General features: G+C 40.3%; 1 protein-coding gene and 1 long non-coding RNA gene across 3 annotated transcripts in view; one reads left to right on the forward strand and one right to left on the reverse strand.

Annotated features, from left to right (window-relative positions):
- Positions 1 to 937: 937 nt before the first annotated feature.
- NPAT (nuclear protein, coactivator of histone transcription) overlaps positions 938 to 24,301 on the reverse strand; it is a 32,504-nt gene continuing 9,140 nt past the window's right edge. Inside the window, exons 6-18 of one of the 2 annotated variants that reach the window (XM_084644530.1) lie at positions 23,676 to 23,903; positions 23,074 to 23,155; positions 21,643 to 21,775; positions 18,918 to 19,009; positions 18,743 to 18,830; positions 16,662 to 16,758; positions 15,972 to 16,097; positions 12,978 to 14,651; positions 11,321 to 11,436; positions 11,135 to 11,243; positions 8,929 to 8,986; positions 3,728 to 4,874; positions 938 to 2,842 (exon numbers count right to left, since the gene is read on the reverse strand). In XM_084644530.1, coding sequence (XP_084500656.1) covers positions 2,765 to 2,842; positions 3,728 to 4,874; positions 8,929 to 8,986; positions 11,135 to 11,243; positions 11,321 to 11,436; positions 12,978 to 14,651; positions 15,972 to 16,097; positions 16,662 to 16,758; positions 18,743 to 18,830; positions 18,918 to 19,009; positions 21,643 to 21,775; positions 23,074 to 23,155; positions 23,676 to 23,903 — 4,028 coding nt within the window. In that variant the 3' untranslated portion in view covers positions 938 to 2,764. Of the gene's footprint in view, positions 2,843 to 3,727; positions 4,875 to 8,928; positions 8,987 to 11,134; positions 11,244 to 11,320; positions 11,437 to 12,977; positions 14,652 to 15,971; positions 16,098 to 16,661; positions 16,759 to 18,742; positions 18,831 to 18,917; positions 19,010 to 21,642; positions 21,776 to 23,073; positions 23,159 to 23,675; positions 23,904 to 24,301 lie in introns of both variants that reach the window. The other variant, XM_084644529.1, reaches the window with a different exon arrangement.
- LOC311529135 lies at positions 17,727 to 21,748 on the forward strand. Its single transcript, XR_014713776.1, has 3 exons — positions 17,727 to 18,152; positions 20,347 to 20,428; positions 21,645 to 21,748. It is a non-coding gene; the product is annotated as an uncharacterized lncRNA (long non-coding RNA).

Consider the following 24,301-nt stretch of genomic DNA (forward strand, 5'->3'; position numbering starts at 1 on the left):
TTTACCTCTGTTCCCAGACCTGCTCGCACACAGGTCTTTTTAAAAAGATTTCTAAAATCACAGCCAACATGTGTACTACACAAGCCCCATGCACTGCAACTAGCAGCAGCCTGCTTCTTTGAAGGCTCTGTGTATGTTATACTACCAGTCTCCACTCCTTCATTTCCTAGAAGTCAACCCATATGAAAAGATTTGGTCTTTTGATTCAGAAGTTGTACTGAAGTTGTTAATTCACTTTTGGCAGCACCCTGGTCTTGTCAAGAAACATACTCTGGCAGTAACCACTCAAAGGTGAGGCAGGTAACTGACAAACACACCAATTTTGTGTCTGGAAATTATGACTTTGATGCAAGCACACCTGAAACTTAAAATCAGAAGTAACTTCAACCCTCCTCTACACAGCAACATTTCATTCTGTCATGACTACACTACCTTCCTTACAGCAGCTTTAAATTGATTAGCTTCACAAGTCTTGCAGTCTAATCTGTTGGGGGTTCTTTGAATATTGTTCTTTATAGCTAGCTCATGTGCACCTCAGAAAAGCCTATACAACTGGTAAGACTTCAGAGGAAGACTAGTATGGGTTAAGGATTTCTACTTAACCTCAGTCCAAGCCTGCCTCCTTCTCTATGGCAACATTAATACTGGAAAAATGATAGCTAAAGAAGTTGAAGGCTTTGTGTAAAATAGGTAATATCAAGTCATTGAAAAACGCTACACCTTTCTTGCACCAAAGATGACTACTCCCTTAAAACATCTTTCAAAAAAAGAAAATTCAGCTTTACCATTCCATGTTTTATATTTCTGCAAACAGACCTGATAACTTAGCATTACCACAGTCCTCTGAAGATGTAAAGCAGAGCAAAAATGAAAGTGAACTGAATACCAGCATAGGACTGGTAAAGGGCTGTTTGGTACATAAAATCAATAGACAAACTTCTGGATTAAAACCAAAATATTTATTCAAGCCTTAAATGCTATGCAGTATTAAGTTAGTGGATAGGTTTAATATAAACATCTACTGCATAATATTTGGTTCCTTAGGAATCCTTGGATACTATTTGAAACACTGCCATGTCACCGTACAGATCTTACAAGAAAACTATTACATTATTCAGTAACATATCAACAAGTTGAGAACAAAGAGGAAACACACCACTGCCAGTGAAGAAAATTCTGCAAAACGAGTTAGACCTTATACCATTTGGAGTAGGGATTAGGACTAGTGATCAGAAGAGAGTTGTTTTATTAATTTGTATATATACCAATTCCTATCAAAATGCAGGATACATAGGAGCTTTGTCCTGCCACCTTCTGTTAATCACTATGTTGAACTACCCTACTGGATACCACCACAGTCTACCTTCATTTTGAACTAAAGGTGAAGCTAAAAACTTTTTAAGTAGAACAAACAGGAAGTTACCCTCTTGACAATGCAAAATAGGGTTGAAAGAATCATCTTTCCATTAGAGTATTTTCGATTCTTAGTCTCACTACATCATCAACTCAGACCCCCCACCAAAAAGTAAAATTACAGTGGAAGACCCAGGAGAGAGTGAGTGCCCTGTTCACTGATTGTTAGAAATCCTTAACAGTATTGCCAATCTCTAAAAACTCACTACCTACACCAGTGAAATATTTCACTCAAGCTGTCATTGAACGTTCTTCTTTTCCTGTGGGTAGGCCCTAAATCAAACTCACTACCTTTTTGAGATTTTTTTTTTTCCCCAGCAACAGTTGTGTTCATTTGAGTCCTGTAAGTACATGGCATTTACTAAATTAGCTAGGGTATTCGGATTTCAGTGAGCAAAACTTCCATTCCAATCCAACATAATGCAGAATGTTGCACTGCTGATCTCCAAATGATCTCCAAATGCATGGATACAGAACTAAGCCATGTGAACCAAACCCCTTTTCACTGTTGAGAAAAACTACATATAGTCTGGCTATTAAAATTTTAAATATTTAAAACTTTACTATTTTAAATAATTTTTGCGCTTCAAAAGATACCATCGTAGCTAGCAAGATCTGCATTTGGCTAAGCTGGTAACTGCTGTTTAAGATTCTGTAAAATTCTTAGGCACCTTTATTGGAAGATAGTACACCTTTTTTGAGGGGGGCGGAAGAGACAACGTGTGTTTGTGCCCATTACTCTCTCCTTTCAGGGTATCTTTCATCACCCATGCAGTTTTAAAAAGCATCTGACAGAACACGGTGTGGAGGGGTAGGAGAGAACTCTACTACAAACAAATTAACAACAGTCTGATTTGAGAACCCCCAATACCTGTTGTAAAAGATGATCCAAATGCTCAATTTCCCAGTTCTTCTCTCAACTGCCTTGTTTAAAATCAGCAGTGCTGCAAGGCTTAGAAATGCTGAGCTACAGAATCACTGCCCTCAAATTCACAAAATGATGAAGCAATTTAGATGGTAAGTAAAGAAGTCTGCAGAACATAAACATCTGGTGTTATAGGAAACAAACTAAGAACATTTGGTTGTTGACAACTCTTCTCACAATACGTTTGTACAATACTTACATTATCCAAACAAGTCTACCTGTACAGTTTTGTAAATAAATGGCTCTACATCACTGTAAGTGCTTTCTCAAAAATAAAATATACCAACTTAGAATTCTATTTACAAACTAGCAACCTGCTTCAGAAACAGCATGATTTTGCTATAAAGTGAAACTTCAGTGCACTGAAAGTGCAGCTCACCCTTTACAAAGCGACACCTTGTTTTAAATAGTCATAGTTCAACTACTTTATTCATCATAATGCAGAGATAACAAGAACTTGTCCACATCCATTCCAGCTGGAAAACAATGTGGCAGCTTCTTTTTCTGTTGGGAGAAGGAAAGGCTCATGTTAAACCCTAAAATCATGGAGGTGAAAGTTTGAAAATTTCTTTCTTTTGCTTCGTGCTTCCCCATCCACATGCTGAAGAGGTAAATACAAGGCACTTATTCAGAAAGTACCACATCCTTGTATTAAATTATTGTATACATGTATTTTAATTGAGCACTGTAGTAGTGACTATGCACTGTATGATTCAGGGATTGTGGGAGTAGAGTGGGTTGCATTTCCAACTCTTGTTTGTTCTGTGGCCTTGGACAAGTCCCTTTGTTTCTGCTTTAAGTTTCCCCATCTGTAAAATATGGACCATGCTTACGCAACTTTGTAAACCACTTTGAGATCTCTGGATGAAAAATATTATAGGACTAAGTATTACGAATTACAAAAGCTACAGAATGTATCTTGTCCCATCACAGTTTACATGGACTGCTTTAACACTTGATCTAGAGTAATGCCTTTGAAATTCACCATTGGCTTAAACTCCCAAGTTTTATTAAAGATAATATTTCAAATAGACAAAGTATGTCCGCTCCTGGGTCTATCACTGCACCGAGGCTGTGGGAAAGGGATTGCATTCCAGATCTCTCTTTTTATGATGAGTACGTTTCTAACAGGCTAATTTGACCTTCATACGCAGTTGCCAACAAAGTTACTGGGAGTTGCACCTATGTATGTGAGGTAGTCTGAATCCTAAGAAATATTTTGTTAGTTACGATGAAGAAAAGCGGGCTCAAGGAGCTATGACACTAAGGAATTCATTTAGTGGGTGTTGAGCTCACAGCTCTTTACCATCCAATGCTAGATACATATTGGGGCTAAAAAAAATTTAAGTATTGACATTTTTAAAATGAAAAATTAATTTAGGTACTTGCCTTTATTTTCTTCTTTTTCACTGGTGTTGTAGAGCTCTGAAGTTCCTTTTTACTAGCAGAACGGGAGTTTCTCTCACATTCATTTAAGTCCTCCAGTTTCCTTTTTTTTGCTGTGCTTCTCACTGACCTGAATTGTTGTTTGTTGTCTTTCAGGGGAGTCATAGTATTAGTCCTTGCAATAGCAGCCCTTGATAGAATCATCAATGTGTGGGCAGCCATACTGACACTGTTTTCACTACCTGTTTCACTAGCCGGGCTGCAGGCAGGCAAGTCTGGAGTAGCAGGAGGGACCATTATTCTAGGGGTTGTGCTGTCTTCAATGTAACGTCTACAAGTTGGTGTCCTTACACTGTCTGAGATATCCTCTGTTTGTGTATCCCCAACTCCTGATGGTGTGCGGGGTACTGGTAAATCCCCATTTTCAACCACTTTGCTAGCAGGGCTGTGCCACTGAATGCCATGTAGCATCTCCACAGCTTGTTTAGTTAATGGACTTGCCAAACTAAGGCTATGGTTGGAAGGTTTTGTTTGGTCTCTTTTTGGCTCCTTTGAAGATAGGGAAACAGATCCTGAAGTTTTGCTGTTCACATTCGACAGTGATCCTTGTTTTTTGTTCTGTTCCTGCACCAAAGCAACAGTTTTCTCATTCCAAAGGCCGACATTCTTTTGGCCATTTGACAGTTTTGCAGCATCCTGGTTCTTTTGTTTTTCATCAACATCCCTTCTTAATTCATTCTCTTTATTCGCTGTTGTCTTGTGAAAGGGATCTAATGTGAGTCCTGCAGCCACAGGCCTTCTCTCAGGCTGGGCTTCTTTCACAGCTGCATTTCTACTACCGCCAACCTCAGCCTTACATAGAATTCTAGGCAAAGTTTTATCCTTCTCTCTTTTGTTGGACTGTGTTTTGACAGAGGCAGATGCAGTACTTGGAGGATTTTCATTCCTTTCTTTTTGTAATAAGCTCTTAGTATTTTGAACTTGAGTATTTCCTCCTGGAGTAGATAAAGCGCTATCAAAGCAAAGAACTCTCCTGTGGCTTTCATTCTGTTTGGAATTTGAACTCGTGGTCTCTGCTGGTACAGTAAGTGAACTCTCTTCCAATTTCCTTCCCAGATCTGCACAGGCATTCCTGTCTGAATTTCCAGTCCTGACAAATGTGATAGAAATATTTCAGGAACATAATTTTGATTTATATTATGCAAGTTTTTCAATCTAAGCTATTTCTCAGTGTTGTAAATATAGCTTAACATTTGCTCAGATTGCAAATGAAAATGCGTATTTGGGTGAGAGCACATATGAACCCTCTAAGGGCTGTGTCTAGTAGCATGTCCTTGGTTTTACTATGGGAACGCTGGTTTCAGAGTAGCAGCCGTGTTAGTCTGTATTCGCAAAAAGAAAAGGAGTACTTGTGGCACCTTAGAGACTAACCAATTTATTTGAGCATAAGCTTTTATGAGCTACATGAAAGCTTATGCTCAAATAAATTGGTTAGTCTCTAAGGTGCCACAAGTACTCCTTTTCTTATACGAACATTGAAATGACTGGATAAGGAAAAGAAGGGCATGAGTAATCAATGGGCTGATGAATCCAACAGAGAAAAACTCGGTGGATCATTGTAGTTCTTTTGTCATTTCAGTTCAACTTAAGATGAAGTACAGGACACACTGTGGAAACTCTCACTCTTCCTTTCAGGAACGGCAACACACTGCCCCCTTCGCAGGGTGCAAGTAGAATTTATATGACTAAGGTGGATTAAGATTAGTAGAGGGTTGAATACTCCAAAACAAGGGGGTCTCAAATCTTGCCTCTGTGTTTCTCTATCAGATACAGAAGAAAGCACCCACCACTTTACATGTACAATAATAGAAGAGTATACATTGGTATATATGGATTTCATTGTAATCTTTTATTTACATCAAACTTTCTCTGAAATAGAAAATTTAACTTACTCCATTTCCTATAGGTTCCTCCATCTTTCCAATGTGTTTTAACTGTCTAATTTTTCTCTTCATTCAGTACTTTAGAACACCAGACCCTTGCTAGAATGCAGGATTTGGGATCCATGCGTCGTACCGTGTTATAGGGGGGACCGCGTTAAAATAAATTGTAATTAAAGTAATTAAATTTGGGATCCATGGCTGCGACCACATTATATGCAAATTCACACTATATACACACACGTTCTAGCGAGGATTTGGTGTAATTTAGTCTGAGTACTCTTCACTTCCAAGACTTTTTTCTTCTGATTCTACTTTCTACTCTCAATGTACTGCCCTCCTAATTTCCTCCTCTACTCCCTCCCTCTTTCCCAGGTGGTCTTTTCAAACTCCTTCCTGCAAGAGTAGCAATAGGGAAGGCTAATCAGGGTGGATTTGATTTAAATCATCAGCTTTTCCATTTATACTTCCTTTTGAAAATAACTGAAGGAGCATTCTCTCATTGGCTGATATAACCATTAAAACATCTTGATTTACAACTAGAGAGCTTTTATCATAGATTGGGTACATCTTTTTGTTACCTAGGAAGGTACACTGTAACTACATACATTTATCTAAGCAATTATACAGTTTAATATTTTCATACTCTTATTAATTATACATTTTTAGTATGTTAAATGATGAGTGAGGCTGCTTATTTACTAAATTAACTTTTTGTACATGATTTGTGTCAAGCTGCATTAAGATGGTAACTGGAATTTAATTAAACACACAAAACAGCATAAACATTTATTTTTATTAAACAAAACCACCTTAAATGTTTTGATAAGACAGGTTTATGTATCCAAACAATGTTTCACATTTACAACTAAATGATTTCTTAAATAGATTAACTATAGTCAGTGAATTAAACTGAATTCAGGTCAGCCTGGGAAAATTTTCAAATAAGCTGCCGTCACTGTCACTTAGGCATAAGAACATAAAAATGGCCATAGTGGGTCAGACCAAAGGTCCATCCAGCCCAGTGTCCTGTCTACCGACAGTGGCCAATGCCAGGTTCTCCAGAGGGAGTGAACCTAACAGGTAATGATCAAGTGATCTCTCTCCAGCCATCCATCTCCACACTCTGACAAACAGGCTAGGGACACCATTCCTTACCCATCCTGGCTAATAGCCATTAATGGACTCAGCCTTCATGAATTTATCTAGTTCTCTTTTAAACCCTGTTATAGTCCTAGCCTTCACAACCTCCTCAGGCAAGGAGTTGACTGTGCATTGTGTGAAGAACAACTTCCTTTTATTTGTTTTAAACCTGCTCCCCATTAATTTCATTTGGTGGCCCCTAGTTCTTATATTATGGGAACAAATTCCTAGTCTCGCCTAAATTTCTTGAAAATGAGACAGCCTCCTAAATTACTTAGGCTGACCTATTGTGGCATATTTATAAAGCTTGATTTCAAAAGTTAGATGTTTTACCCTGATTTTTTTCTTTGTATAGAAAAGCAGCCTTTAACTAAAAACTTTTAACACAGGCTCATGGATTCAGCATATTTATTTTTTATTTAAAATATAATAATAAAGTTAGCTTAACATATTTGTATGAAATTCACATTTCTTTTTAAACAGGTGTATTTTTAATATGAAAAAAATTTATTTTTGTTTGAAAAATTATTTAAATTTAATTTTTATCTACCCTGCTGCTAATATTGAACTCTGGTCCTCTTCTCCTCTACCTGACTAAAATAAGGAGGAACATTCCTGATTCTAGCATCCAGTTATAATTATGAATTGACACCAGTTTTATTCTAAGAAATACAAAATTAACACCTTCTCCTCCAAGACCAGCCTAACATTCCTTCCCCTCATCCTTTAACATCTTAGTATAGTCTGGAAAATCAACTGTATTTTTAAAACCCTCCAATAAATGCATCTGGCACTCTCTCCTACCTCAGACTTTTTTAAAATCTGAAAATTTTCTTTGAAAAATCAGGATAGCAAAAACTAGCAGAGAAACAAATAGTATAACACTAGCCCAGTAATTTTAAAACTTTTCTTCTGGGGACCCAGTTGAAGAAAATTGTTGATGCCCGTGACCCAACAGAGCTGGGGATGAGGGGGTAGGGCTGGGGCCGGGAATGAGGGGTTCAGACTCTAGGCTGGGAGGGTGCTCTAGGCTGGGATTGCAGGCTCTGGGGCGGGGTCGGGGATGATGGTTTGGGGTGCAGGAAGGGGTTTCAGGTTTGGGAGGGGCTCAGGGCTGAGGTGTGGGGTTGGGGCACAGACTTACCTCCAGCAGCTCCCGGTCAGCAGCACACTCGGGGTGCAGAGGCAGGCTTCCCGCCTGTCCTGGCACTGCAGACCGTGCTGCACCCCAGAAGCAGCCAGCAGCAGCAGTTCCGGCTCCTAGGCAGCACACAAGTGGCTTCACGCGACTCTCGCCTGCAGGCACTGCCCCCTGCGGACCCCCTGCCTAGAAGCCGGACCTGCTGCTGGCCGCTTCCAGGATGCAGCACAGTGTCGGAACAGGTAAGGACTAGCCTGCCTTAGCTGGGCAGCACCGCTGACTGTACTTTTAACTTCCCGGTCGGTGGTGCTGACCAGAGCAAAGCGACCCAGTGCCTGACATGCTGCGACCCACTACTGGGTTGCGACCCACGGTTTGAAAAACAGTGCCCTAGCCCAGGGGTGGCCACCCTGTGGCTCTTCAGAAGTTAATATGCGGCTCCTTGTATGGGCATCGACTCCGGGGCTGGAGCAACAGGCGCCAACTTTCCAGTGTGCCAGGGGGTGCTCACTGCTCAACCCCTGGCTCTACTACATGCCCTGCCCCCACTCCACCCCTTCCCCACCCCCTCCCCTGAGCCTGCTGTGCCCTCACTTCTCTCTGCCCCCCACCCCCAGAGCCTCCTGCATGCCACAAAACAGCTGATCGGGAGGCATGGGGAGCTGATGGGGGGCTGCTGACGTATTGCTGTGGCTCTTTGGCAATGTACATTGGTAAATTCTGGCTTCTTCTCAGGCTCAGGTTGGCCAGCCCTGCCCTAGCCTATGGCTATCACCGATTGGCATGCAACCCTCTGTATCTGGGACCAAGGCTCTAGTTTAAAAACAGAAAATGTCAAGAGTTGGTAGGTACAAGAAAGGAGGAAAAGAACCACAAATAGTTAATTCACAAGTGTTTGTGAAGTTTCTTTCCCAAACGAAGTTACGAAGGAATCCGCAGAAGTTGAAACAAAGCAAGACTGAAGAAGTATTTATGCTAACCTTTGTACTCGAGAACTTGGATGGTTCACAGGCTTTGCTGTACAGCTTACCAGCTTTCCTGAAATGGTGAGGTGTAACAGTTAATAAATTGAAAATATCCAAACTAACCTTCTTAGAGCTGGTAGCATAGGAATATCCCACTTGTTCACACCACTTCACATGTTAAAAAAAATCAAAAGAGCAACTTGGTGATAACAGCTCCATAGTATGTTTTATAGTTTTAATAGTTACTGGATTATGAAAATATCTGAAATGGAAAAATAGCACAGGTCGATCAATTAAGTGCCAACATACAGCTCCCAGTATACCATTTTAGTTAAAACAACTTGGATGTATAAATGTAAAATGTCCAGGGGCAGGGAAAAAATTAAATTACCTTCAACTATCTTATTAAAATTTGCCATTTAAAGAAGCAATCCTTCGTAATGCAGGGAGAGAATTTATCCACATGTTTAAATATATAATTATACATAAAATGGGGGAAGGGGATTGCACTGGTACATTACATTTTTACAGTGTACATCTGACTATTGCTATTTAATAAAAACTGATAGCGTTACTCTAGGGGAAATTCTGCAGACTGTGTGCCCGCAGAAAATGGCAGGGAAGCTGCGTGGGCAGGGGGACGACCATGGCTGCAGTTTTCGGGGGGGGGACTGCCCCCCGAAGCAGAGGCAAGTCATGGCGGGGCACACAGCGTTATGTGCCACTGAGCCCAGAGCTGCTCAGCTGAAGGAGACTGCGTCCCCCTGGGTCCTAGTGCCAGTTGTGCTCCGCTGCTGTGTACTGGGAGCCTTCCTGTTTTCTGTGCAACAGGGAGAGCCTGTGGTGGGGCTGGGTAAGGGGGCGTGGGGGGAAGAGGCAGTGGAGAAGGAAGAGGGGGTGGAATGGTGCAAGGGGAGGGGAATGTGGGAGTGAGGCATAGGTGCTGGACCTGGGGGTGCTACCGCACCCCCTGGCTTGAAGTGGTTTCCATTATATACAGCATTTACAGTTTGGTTCAATGGCTCTCAGGACCCCCACTATACAAATTGTTCCAGCACCCCTGAAGTGAGGGGAAGGGGATGAGATGGGGAAGAAAAGGGGATAGGGGAATTACAGGGGGAAGCGGGAGCCTGGCATGTGGCATTCCCTCAGCAGCAGCTTGGGCTCCCCCATTAAGCAGGCCCATCGAAACCTCACCCAGATAAGCCCTACCCCCCTACACCTGGACCCCCCCGATGATCCTCCCCCCACACCCAGACCCTCTCAGCTGAGCCCTAATCACCTTCACCTGGATCCCCTGCATCTGGAACCTCCCCCTCAAAAGCACCCCTGTGCATTCAGATCTCCCACTGAGCTGCCTGCACCCAGACTGCCCCACACAGAAACCTCTCACCCCACACTAAGCCTCTCCACACTTGGATCCTGTTGGGCTGAGCCTGCCCACCCACACCTGGTGCACCTGGCACAGAGGGGCAGGGCCCCAGGGTGTTTATGGGGCAGGGCAGGCCTGGCCTTTGCACTGTGTCAGGGTCAGGTGCAGCCTCACTGCCGAGTCCCTGTAAGGGGGAGGTGGGGGCTTCAGGGTGATCTCCCATCTCAATGAAGCCAGTGGCCTGTGCTCCCAACTACCAAGCTAGAGCCACATATTATTGACAAATAAAATTCGCAGAATTTTCAAATATGCGCATAATTTTTAATTTTTTGACGCAGAATTCCCTCAGGAGTACAGGTGGCTATTCTGCTTTACTTTTTCTATTTCAATGTGGTTTTGATCAGATCAATATTTATGGCAAGAATAAATTGGTTTTATAAAATAATTCAAATTACAACTGTAAATGCAGCCAAACAGGCGTAAAACATGAAGCAATCAATTCACTCTTCAGAGGAGTTATTTTGGCCACAGGTGGGTTCCTCTCTCCTCCCCTGCAACCACATATGTGACAGAAACATACTGAATGGCTACAATAAAAAGCTGGAAAAAACCACCCACGCTTGACTTTGAGCCTACAAAGATTTTGTAAGGCTGGCAGTTTTTTATTTGTGAACTGAGCATATCTGACAGGCAGTCATAAAACAACAAACATGAACTCCCTCAATGCCACTTTGAAAGTTGATTTTCCCAGAACACCACTTTAAAAATTTCACATAGTCAAATTAAATGGTTCTAGAAATTCCAATTTTTGTTGAGCCCTATACAGCTCAAGTAGTTTAAGCCCTGTACCTGTATTTGACTTGTTTCTTGCTCCGGTGGTCTTCTGAGATTTGGGAGGGATCGGTATTTTAGGAACACTTCTGTTGCACACAGGATTTGCTATAGGCATGTGTAGAACCTTCAAAGAATCAAAGTATCACATTAGGGCTTGTTTGAAAATTTTGAGAACATGAAGATTTATTAGTAACACTTTACCTGGTGGGGAGGTGCTGAGAAAGTATTTCCACTTTGTCCCACTACTGATACGGGGATCATCCCCACCATTCCTGGTAGAACAGGCTGCACTGGAGATGCAATTATAATGGCAGAACCTAAAAAAATAATTATTTTTATAGAATACAAATTAAAATATTTCAGTCAGAACAGAACAAATGGCTCCTGAAATTGGTCTTTCCCCTGGATAGTTTTGAAAACCCAAGTGGGGAGGATGCTATTTCATAGCCAAGCTAGGAATGTTTACTATGCATTATAGATACTAGGCTATGAAGCTTCTGTCTGCCTGATGTGCAAGACACATAATACCGGAAAATTACTTTAGCAGACTAACTGTAAAATAAAGACTATGTAGAGCAGAGTTTCCTCTTCAGTTGAGTGACTGCACATACGACACAAAATTTGAATGGAGAAAAACATGCAGATTTTGAATAAGGCAAAACCACAGACTATACATAGTTCAAAAAACAAACACTAGTTAAACAGATGAACAGCACCCTGAAATTCTGCAAACTGGAGATATTTTTACACTTACCTCTGCCCACACAGAAATAGCTGCAGACCAGTGAAGGGATGACCATGAGTTACATTTACATTTTTGCAAATATACCTATCTAAATGTATGTTGATGGTAGCAAGTTAGTTTTAGATTTTATTATCTAGACAGGACTTACTTTATTATTATTATTTGACATTTTAAAAATATTTTCTAAAAACATTGTACTACTTTAACTGTACAGGTATAAATATAGATCACCTTTATTCTGGTATAACTGCACCCACACTAGGGCTTTTATTGGTATAGCTATTTTGGTAAAAGTATCACATCCGTAAGCAAAATAACTGTACCGGTACAACTTCTGAGTGTAGACCAGGCTTTAAAGAAAACATTGAAATATGGCAGTCACTTGAGAAGGGAAGAAAATTACTATGATATAACTAGCTAGTCATTCAGTCTAAGACAAGTACCAACACCATGCAGGAAAATAGTTTAAAATACAGGAGTCTTACAAAGGACACCTAAGAGATTTATAAATAACTTATTATTAAAAGATGTATCTTCTGATTTGCTGCTGGATAAATCAATCAGAAGCATATATGACCCTCATTTTTCTATTTGAATTAAATGTGTCCTTTCTATTTCAGCCCATTTGTTTTATACTTAGTATTCAGAATTAATAGTTCTCTTACTGCTTCCTTTCTATTGGAGAGGGAGTACAGATAATAATCTGGGATATTTAGAGAAGTGTTTTGAAAGGCAGATAATCCAACATTTGAAAATTGTGCCCAGTGAGGTAGACAGTGCCACTGTTTTATCTTGGGATGTTTTAAGGAAAAGTTAACTAATCCTTCTGGCCTGAAAAAACCAAAAGATCCCTTTCCAGCATTATCATTTCTATAATTATGTGATATTTGCCCCGAAAGGTCAGTCCAACTTTTCAAAGCAGTATACACTGTAGCTGGAAGTAAATGAAATAATAAATACACAAATATACTTACAAGTTATTTAAATGTCTAGTTAGTTTGAAGTGGTAGATAAACTGATTCTTAGATACCCCTTTACTTTTAATACATGTACAAGGACAAATGAAAAAGTAAGCACTATGTACATATTCAACGAATGCTTTAACCAAGTTACCTTGTGAAAAGTTTGGAGATACAGTCTGATTCACTGTAAACATGTTTGATCTAGGAGGAGTCTGTAACTGTTGTGTTGCTGGAGCTTGGGCAGCAAGTGGCACAGAATTGCCAGGCAACACAACTACGTTAGATGGAGTTACAGTAGTGCCCAATGTGGTTGGATCAGTCACACAGGTTGCTATATAAAGGTTATTTGAATTGCCAAAAGCTGTGCTCGTTGCCGGCATCAACTGTATAAATCCCCCATCCTTGGAAAGATTAGTTGCACTAGCAACTGAAAAAACAGTGCAATCTTCATTCTGCATATTAGCTGTGGACACAACAGGGTCTTTAGGTCTGAGCACATGAAGATTCTGCTCGGCCAAAGCCGAGTCCCCAGCTCTTTCAGTCTCTTCTGAAGTTACACATTTGGACAGCCCTGTAGTTTTGGCTGGAGAAGATAGTATTATAGTTGGCAAATTTTCTCCAGTGATGCTGGAAACTGCATTGTTTAACTCAGTGTCAGATGAAATAAATGGGTCATCACTGATGATGATTTTGAGTGACACTATACTAGAAGGATCTACACCCATGAGCTGACTGCTAGAAGAAACACCACCAATACTTTTGAACTCAGTGCTAGACTCTTCTCTCAAGCATGCAGTTTCTAGTGGAGGGGTATGGCATGCTTCAGATACAGTAGGGTTACTTTCAGTGGATACTACAGAAATTTCTGTACATCCATCATCACCTGAAGAGAAAAATATAGTCTCAGCATCTCTTTCTGTAGACGATGAAGGTTCTTGCGTGTCCACTTGTGTTCTCCCAGAGTCTGATGACCCTGAAAGGAGACTTAAATCTTTTGTAGAAGGCTTATCAAGTGAATACTGATCACCTGGATGAGGTTTGTTGGAAGTATCTACAACTTCAAGCTGCAACTCCGTTCTCGTCGGAGCTGATATATTTACAGATCTTTCAACACAATCCAACACCATTTTATCTAGGTCTTGACCGTTAGAAAGGTGATTAGAATTTTGTTGTAAAGCAACAGGCAACATGGGTGTTTCTTTTGTTCTATCCTTTTCATTTGAATCTCCTGATTGACTACACTTGGATGCATTACTTTTTTTTAGCATCACACTGTGATCAGGGCTCCTGTGAGAGGGACTTATATTTGTTTTTTCAGATAACGAAGTATCTGGCGATAAAGGACACTCACTTGTTCCAGGATATGTTCTGTTTTCAATAGTTATAGTATCTTCATCAAGTGAAGCCAAGGAACTCTGTGGAATATCAGAATGATCATACTCCAAACAGGGTGTAATCTGACCATTATGATTTAGTGTGTCTTTTTCAGTTTCCATAGCTGTTTGACTTTGGGATACTAATTCAGCTGACTCTTTATTACTGTAAGATTCCACAAAGTGTTCGTTTTGTTCAGTACCAGAATTCTGTCTTTGGTCAGAGTCAGTCAAATCAGGCACAGATTCAAAGGCAATTTCAAGCTCACCAATTTGTTCATCAGTTACTGTTTTAAGGTTATTAGTTTGTTTCTTCTGTTTACCGCTTCCATGGGACTGTTCACAAGTTACACTTTTCTTAGTGATATCATCATCATTGCTGTTCTTCGAGGCACACGATGCTTCTTCTGAATGATAATCTGTACAGGACCGAGCCTCTCTGGAGTGATCACCTGCAAAATAGCAGTTGGGTTGTTTCAATATTTCTATAAATTTTATTATTTCAGCAAATTATTCTCTTACAAGGTGTTAACTGTCCATTAGTCACTGCAATGACAAACGGTTTCATAAGTGACATACTGAATGCAATATTTCCAGCATAATTCTTGGCCAGCAAAAACAATGACTTCTAGTTTTCAGTATTTATTTTGAAATTGACCCCAACTTTTTGGGCATTTTTCCCCTACCTTCCTTCATCTCCCATGCAATGTACTTTCCCCTCTCTCCCAATTTTAAAACTGATTAGAAGTTACATGAAACAGAAAGTTGGAGTGCAGAGGTCAGGCAGTCAAATGTTTAGTCTGTATAAACATTTTATTTAATTCCTTGGTTATAAGTATCTGGCTCACAGTCCCATCCCCCAGGCAAATTTAATCCCTTTTGTTGCTTGTCCCTCACAGTATCTTGTATGTTACCTGGTAGCACTCCACTGAATGGAAGATGTATATGATACATTCAGCAGCAGGTTAATGCTACTTAGAATATCTGATAGCAGTTAGGGCATTCAATATCAGTTTAAACCCACACATAGAAACTATGCTATCCATTTTAAACAAAATTCTATTAAAAATTACTGGTGATCACTTACCTGTATCAGGAAGTAACCTGAACTTGTAAGCTGCAAAGTTGCTTTTTACTAAGTTAATTGTTTGTTTTAAAACTAAGACTGAATAACTCAAAGGTACAATCATTTCCTTCCATCTCTCTTATTTGTGTTGTCAGTACCCCAATCACCCTGATTTAGATGCCAAGTCTATTAACACTACAGGTCTGCAGCTGGAGTTATAAGAGTGACAAAGTCTCTACATCCCTAGAGAAATACGCCAAGTGGTATTTCAGGGGATCGCTAGATGAAACCTTAGTAAATACGTCATTAAACCAGAACACTACAGAATGGGGGAAAAGATTGCCACGGCTAGATATTATACAACAGTTTCTACTATGGAACTAAGATGCTCACATAAAAACTGGGAGCATTTCTGTTTTAGATGAGAAGACAGTTTTGCAAGCACACATATTTCAATTTACAATGCATGGGTGGACTGGTATGCCCATATGTATTCCCAGCTTCAACAAGGCTCTGCATGGGTGCATCAGTCTCCCTATACACTGTAAATTGCAGGACTAAGGGATTATTAATTAAAATATAAAGCCATGAATTGTAGACAATCAACTGTGTAAGTATTTTTGTAATGGAAGAAAACCAATACTGGAATAGATTTTATAGAATGAATGTTGAATGAATGTAGATTTTATAGAATGAATACACTTACTAGCTTCTTGTGTTTCTAAAGAACTTTCAATTGTTTCCAGATTATCTTCATCCACCAACATTGTACCTTCTACTCCATTCTGACTGGAAATGGCATGAGGTGCATTTTTATTAGTCTTGTTTTTACCTATTTCAAATTAAAGCAGTAAGAAAATTTAAATAGACATTTCTGTCTCAAGTATATAAAATTTTCTGTTTAAGATTAAATGAGCACAGTTTAAATAAAAATTTGCAAATGTTCAGTATACGAGGACACAAAGAAGAACTATTCACTGATTCTCACTAAAGATCCATCAATAACTTGAAAACATTTCCATTTTTACTAAGTGCATTCCTGGAACCATACTGAGCAGACATAAGAAATAAAAGCTCCAGTTGAATAAAAAACAAAATAGCAAGACAAACATGATCTATATCCTCCTGTCAACTGAAAGCTAAAATGAAGACGAATGTGTAACCACTGACACACTACATAAAAATAATATTTACTTGAAATACTTGAAAGTGATCCATATGAAATCGAAAGAGATATTTACATGATGGCTAATCAGATTTGAGGGAATAACAGTATAAAGTCCACTTCTCCCAGTCTGCAAAGGTACTCTGCTGAATCAATTCTGCTTTTCAAGCAAAGTTTTGAACACGTCACCATTCTAGCCCATTCTTTACAGATGTGAAAACCCTAACCTACCAGGTTCAAACAGGTCAAAGAGTGCCTGAAAAGCTGGGTCTGACTCTGTCTGTTCCAGGATGTCCTGTATTGCTTCTTCTGACATGTGGATTTCATTCTGAAAAAATGGTAAAGTCACAGAGAACTGATTTACATAGTCATTTACATACTAAATAATGAGTACAGTAACTCCTCGCTTAACATTGTAGTTATGTTCCTGAAAAATGCTACTTTAAGCAAAATGATGTTAAGCGAATCCAATTTCCCCATAAGAATTTTTTTCACCAGACAAAAGACTATACACACACACACACACAGTATAAGTTTTAAACAAACAATACTGTACACGGCAATGATGATTGTGAAGCTTGGGTAAGGTGGTGGAGTCAGAGGGTGGGATATTTCCTAGGGGAAGCCTTACTGCTAAATGATGAACTAGCTCTCAGCTGAGCCCTCAAGGGTTAACATGTTGTTAATGTAGCCTCATGCTCTACAAGGCAGCACGAATGGAGGGAGGAGACACACCATGGCAGAGAGAGGGAGAGACAGACACACACCACGTATAAGAGAGAGACGCGCATTGCCACTTTAAGTACGCTGAGCCCACTCTAAGTACATTGCCTTTTTAAGTAGATCAGCAAGTTGAGACAGCAGCTGCTGCCAGCAAGCTCCCTGTGTCCCCACCTGCTCTGTGGAGATGGGGTACAAGAGCAGGGGAGGAGGACACCCTGACATTAGCACCCCTCTGTCCCCCCACTCTGCACAGGAAGCAGAAGGCTCCCGGGAGCAGTTCCAAGGCAGAGGACAGGAGCAGCACACAGCAGTGCGGGGGAGGGGACAGATGAACTGCCCGGCAATTGATAGCCTGCTGGGAGGCTGCAGCACAGGGAACTTAGGGGAGCTAATGGGGGGCTGCCAGTCCACCCTGGTTCCAAGCCCCCACCAGCTAGCTGCAATGGGCTGCTCTTCCTGCAAGCAGTGGACAAAGCAGGCGGCTGCCAAACGACGTTATAAGGGAGCACTGTGCAACTTTAAATGAGTGTGTTCTCTAACTGATCAGCAACGTAACAATGTTAACCGGGACGATGTTAAGTGGGGAGTTACTGTAAAATAAACAAGACAATAGGAAGCCACAAGACTGAAATGAGCTCCTGTGGTTGACCCCGACACCCAAACTTTTGAGAGAAGCCCTAGGAGTTGTTGCTCATCACAAAGGGCATGTCTACACTACAAAACTAAGTCAACTTCAGTGAAGTCAACATACGGTTACTGCAGTAATTAAAGCGGTATTTCATGTCTACACTATGCTCCTTCTGTTGGCAGTGTGCGTCTTCACCAGGTGTGCTTCCACCTACTTAACTGTGTGGGGCTTGGTTGTGGGGCTCCAGCGGTCAGAGGTCTGACAGCTGGCACCCCCTCCCCTCCCAACCATGAGAGCGGAGCAACCATCATCGGGGCACTAGAAAAGACCATTGCTACACCATGCCAACCCATATGGGGGGCACCCCAGTGGTGAGTCAACCCTTCTACAATTCTGTTCTGTCCTAGTAACTGAAGAGGAAAATCAGCTGGTAGTGAAGCATAGGATTAGATGAGACTAAATATGCAAGCAGCTGACTGTATGACCTATGTTGTTTTTAATTCCTTTTTCCTCTGTTTTGTTCCAACTCTAAATAAAAAGACTGTCATAAGGAGGCTGTTGGTAAATATAACTGGTCACTGGTTCCCAAAGGGAGGGGTCCCTGGGACCCAAAACCCAGGTGACGGGGGTTGGTATACATAAGGGAGTGTACCCAGCTCCTGGCCTAAGAATGAAAGAATCAAAACATTCCACCTTGAGACAGAGAAGGGCAAGAGGCAGACCACCTGAGGAGAGTGCACTCAGATAAACAAGAAAGGGGACATTTAGCCTCATTACCACGACAGTTACTTAACTGACAACTTTGTAGCTTTCATAAGACAAATGTGAGAAAAGCACTGACTTCAAAGCAAGATATTTAAGCTAGGTTTTAGCAGGATCCCACTGTGTATGTGTGCCAGCCTGCATTTATACATAGCAGCTGTGGCTTTACCAGCTCAAACGTGAGATATTGCAAGTCTACCTGAAGTCCAAAGATTTCATCAATTGAGGTCTCCGGTTCTGCAGGACCACTGTCTGTCTGTTTAGGAATCTGAGCAACACTGCCCTCACTGGAACACAATTAAAAACAGTTAGTATAGCATTCAGAAGTAAAACAGGTACACAAGATCAGGATATTTCATACATAAATTTATTACCTGCCCAAAAATTTGTTAATGTTTTCTGCAAGCTTCTCCTGAAGAGATTTGTTTCTCAGGATTTTCTCTCTGGCATTTTCAATGACCAATTGCTACAAAACAGTTTTAAAGTGGTCAGAATTATATTTTTTATTATGACTAGAAAAGGAACATCAATTTCCCATTTACTAGTAAGATCAGCTTCATGTTCAGGACACTAACAGTTTGAATACACAGAAAAGACTCATAATAATGAGGAAGTTTATCATAACTACTACTGTAACAGACATCTAGTGAGAAGGATCCTAGCAGCCCACCCTAACCCAGGCCCAACTCCATCCTGCAGAGACAACAAGATCAGAGAGACTTTTGGAGTTTCTCCATGCAGACATCTGTTCCAACTGCTTTTCATGGTAGACACCACCTGTCACCCATACAAACTCACCCTTGAGAAAAGTTTATCTCCTTGGCCATCTAACATCACATGCTGCCCAGAGACACCCAGATCTATGCCTACATGACAAGTGCAGTGTCTGGACCATATCCAGGCCTAACTAAGCACTCATTGACAAAGATCTGTCTGGGGCAGCACATGGCATCCTTGAGCACTGTCTCATCTTGCCCTGAAAGGGCAGATTTAAACCAGACTAATAACTGACTTGTCTGTTAATGTTGAGGTTTCTTGAACAGCGGCTAAAAGTGCTTCATCAAGGGTTACCACATGTCCTCTCTAAGAAAAGCATTGAAAACTCCACCAACAGAAGCCCCAGTATTTTTTTCCCCACTGTGTAATTGAGGATTATTGTAGAGTATATGATCAAAGGGAAGAGATAAGATTGTAAACACAACTTTAACTGTACTTCCTGAGTTTCAGCCTCTTACCATGTAACCTTACCACCTCAACATAGTTTTTTTTTTTTTTTGTAAGAAATTACTAGGTTGGTTTGTTTCATTTTAAAAAGATGGGGAGCGGGAAAGGAACTTAAGTAGTTTCACTCTCAGGACCTCAAAGTATGGCTTGCTTGCAAAAAGTAGCAATAATGCGCATAAGTCTGCAACTATTTTTCTTGATACCACCAGAATATTTTTTTCCAAATATAAAAGAAAATTTCCTACAACTTTTATTTACTGAATCACTTTACAGCCAAAATGACTGAAGAATAATGTTGAAAGTTGGCACTAGGTGTCGCAGAGAAATTTGGTTTTACTTTGACCAAGTTATGACCCTTTAGAAATTGCATGTTGCACATGAAAAGTACATTTTGCAGAGGGTTTATATCACTAAACTTATTAAGCATACAGCTAAAAAACCCGTGTTGTATATGCATGTGCAACAACAGTTGCAGAGTGAAAAGCATATCGGCTGTGACAACCTTTCTAATAAGAACCCTTGACTGTGGCCCCACTGAACTTTATAAGGTCTGAGGAACTCCTTCTCTACACACCTTAGGAACCTCCAGAAATGTGCAGGAAAGAGATCTCTCCTACAGACCTGTGCTGCATGGAACAGGATTCTCCCCCGCCACACAAATGTACGTACTTCCTTCATATTCAGATGCCTGAACCATTTTTGCATAAGCTTTCAAAAACAACTAAAAGTTTGAACTTTGAGCAGACTTATCAAGACTGGAAAATTTCAGCCTGAAAGCATCAAACTATTATGAATGACTGAAACCCTAGTGTCAGAGTGGAAACCTGTTTAACCTTAACTATAGTGGTGGCTCCTGCTATAATTACTTTAAGAGAAAGCTGTTTGGGGTCAGAATCAAAATTTTGATTCTGGTTCCTATTTTTAATCTAGTATCAAACTCTATCATTTATGGAAGATATGTACTTTTAAGAAACCCAGTCAAACAGGGAGGACTAATCAGTCTTTTAATACGTTGCTTATCATAATTACAGTAACTTAACGCCCTAGTTATATTCTTGAAAAATGCAACTTTAAGCAAAATGATGTTAGCAAATCCAATTTCCCCATAAGAATTAATGTAGATAAGGAGAGTTCAGTTCTAGGGAAATTTTTTTTGCCAGACAAAAGACCTTATAGACATATATAGTACAAGTTTTAAATAATTTTAAACCACCAATTTAATACCATACTCATCAATGATGATTGTGAAGCTTGGTTGAGGCAGGGGTGTAGTGGGGTCATGGGATTGCCCCGCTCTGCCTGCCGGGCGTTCCAGCGAGGAGCGGTATTGGAGCATGGGGGCTTGCCCTGTTCTGCCCGCCCGGGGCTCCTGCTGGGGAGCAGGGTGGGAGCGCGGGGTCTTGCCCGCTCCACGGCTGGAATGCTGGGCAGGCAAAACAGGGCAAGCCCCCCGCCCCAACCTGGTCCCTGGCAGGAGCACCAGACAGGCAGAGCAGGGAGAGACAAACCACATTATAAGGGAACACTGCAGGACTTTAAAGAAGTATGTTCTCTAATAGGTCAGCAACCTATTAACAAAACATCGTTAACCGCGACAACGTTAAGTGAGGAGTTACTGTATTCTGAAAATCTGGTAGTACATTCAGTGCTTTGGATCTAAGATGTAAGACTGATGATTTTGAATTGGGTCATCATGCACTTAACTACCTAGTGAGTATAGCATGGACATTCTTTGAATGAATACTGGCTTGGCTACAGAAGACATGGAGCTTTTTAAGTTGTCAGAACACAGTGACATAGAGCACTCCTTTCTACTCTATCCTTACCAATACAAGTCCTTAAAATGAAACTGTGGTGTTTTGTTTTTATACTTACAGGGAAATTGCCCTCTATGAGTTCCTGGAGGGGTTCACTCTCTTCTTCCACTACCACCACACTAGAGTCCTGAAAATTTCTACTTGTTGAATGAGGTCCAGGTGATGCAATACTTTTCTTCTTCTGAGATTCACTGAAACATTTTTGGAAGTTTATGCCATATTTTGCGAAAATGCATTCTTTGTAAACAATGTTGGGAAAAGGTTCTGTCCACAAGAGGTTACTGACTCATGCCATAAATAAATACTTCCTCTTCCAACCTTGCAAGTAGAAAATTTTAACCAATAAAAACTGAACTGCATATTTGTAACGAAAAACAAAAAATAAAACAATTTTAATTGTGTTATCTCTGCATAGTCAACTATCTGTCTTATGTTAAACAAGACACCCTATACTTAATCTAGGATATCAGGTCAATTATCACGTACATAAATAAATTAGACGAATGGGCAACATGATGAGAAATTAACTTTAATGTCCACAAATACAAGGTAATGCATGTTGGAGGGGAAAAAAATAAACTGCTTATATACCTTAAAGGGCTCTAAATTAATTATATTAACTCAAGAAAGGGACTTGGGCATCACTGTTGACAGTTCAATGGAGACCTCTGCTCAATGAGCTACTCTGGTCAAAACAGCAACAAGATGTTAGGTTACATAAGGAATTTGATGGAGAATAAAACAGAGAACATTCTAATGTCTATATTTAATCAATAGTGAAGCCTCATCCAGTCACACTGTGTGCTGCACTGATCATCCCTTCTCTAAAAGGATATTGAAGAATTAGAGTGGGTTCAGAGAAGAGTGACAAGGAAGATCAAGGATCTGGAAAACCTCTTATACACACAGAATGAGAAGACTGGGATTCTTTATATTAGAAAAGAGACATGATGAGCATATAAAATAATAAATAGTCTAGAGGAGGAAAACTGAGAAATTCTGTCCTCCCTGTCTCATAACACAAGAACAAGAGGCCATTTCAATCAAATTAAAAGGTGGGAAATACAAAGCCAATAAAAGGAAACACTTCCACATATTTAACTGGACAGTGGAACTCATTTCCACAGGAAGCTGAGTCCAAAAGGTTCTCTAGATTAAAAAAATCGATTGGATATTTATATGTATATCCAGTTATCATAATTAATGCTAACAAATTTTGGAAAGTATATTAAACCTCATCCTTCAAGGTTTAAGCTTCTCTAACTACTAGAGATCAGAATGAGACCTAGTTGCAGGGTAGGAGGGCAGATTTCCCCACATCTATCTACTGCGAGGTTGTTATACCGACCTCTGAAACATCTGGTACTGGCTACTGACAGATACAGCATTAGATGGGCCTTGGGTCTGATCCAGTATTGCAATTTTTATGTCCCAAAGAACCTCATGTTCAAGTCAAGCATGTTGCACAAATTATAAAAGGAACATTCACCTTTTTCGTCTTCCTGGAGATAGCAAGCTTGAATTAAATTTTCGTTCTTGAGGTCCAGGAACTAGAATATGTATGGGATCTCCTGCTTTAAAAAAGAATATGGGTGACACCAACATCTTTTCTAATGAAGCTTCTTAAGGCACTAAAGAAAACTGGGACTGCATATTAATATCCCAATCAGTATCCAATTCCAATCCCCACCCCTCTTGTGAATAGATTACGTGTCATTTGGTATCACCATACAAAGCACAGCATTCTATTTACAAAATCCTGACAAAAACATGCAGATACGATTCAAGTTGCTAACCTTCTTTTCTGGGGATGTTAGGTGCATGTGGAAGGATCTGAACACAAAGGATCTGAGCCACCAACATACATGGAGCCATAGCCAATATGCAAATTAAAAACAAACAATCTCTTCATTGTGCAATCTTCTTATTCTTAATGTCTGACTTGGTCTGGACACCAGTAAGAATATGCAAAGCAGGAATTTCTCAAAGCAAGCTATCATTTGTATAAGGTGACTATTATACATTATAAAATAATTCCACCTGTATACATACATCGAATAAATAAAAAAATCAGTAACACATTTTACTTACTGCCGACATTATTTTCCTGTGTTTGGGCCTGGTGTGCAAACAACATATTCAATCTTGGCTGTGACGCATTTTGATTTACTGCTGGTCTGTGAATAATTGGGGTAGTTGTCACACAAGAGGAATTAAGTTGTCCTGACTGGTGGGCTATAGACAACAATCCTGAGGTTGGAGGAGCTGACTGAAGTATTCTCTGCCTTTTCATTTCTGCAATTCCACTTCTTGTACGTGCTGAGGAAAGTTAAGGCTACAATGAGATCCATTATTGGATATTTTCAAGAGGCAGTTGTTTTTCCAGGCAATAGTCACCATTACTTGAAGATGTAATTATGGGCACCCCAACAGGGCCAACTGCTCTTTTAGCAGGGAGGGAGACAAGAAATGGGGACCACAAGTACAATAGCTTCTGCAAGAGCTTGTCTGCACACAATTTTTGTATGGCTTTAACTATGTTAGTTTGAAACCAGTATAGTTAAAGCAGTACAGCTAACTAGTATAGGCACAATTAAACCAGTATAAAGGTGCTTATATCAATGTTGTTTATTCCTGTAAGTTTATGGGCATTTTTATTGCGGCATAACTGCATCCACACTACGGGCTGTACCAATTTTACTGTATAAAACCCACAT

This window comes from Lepidochelys olivacea (assembly GCF_965140295.1).
Source record: "Lepidochelys olivacea isolate rLepOli2 genome assembly, chromosome: 1".
NCBI lineage: Eukaryota > Metazoa > Chordata > Testudines > Cheloniidae > Lepidochelys > Lepidochelys olivacea.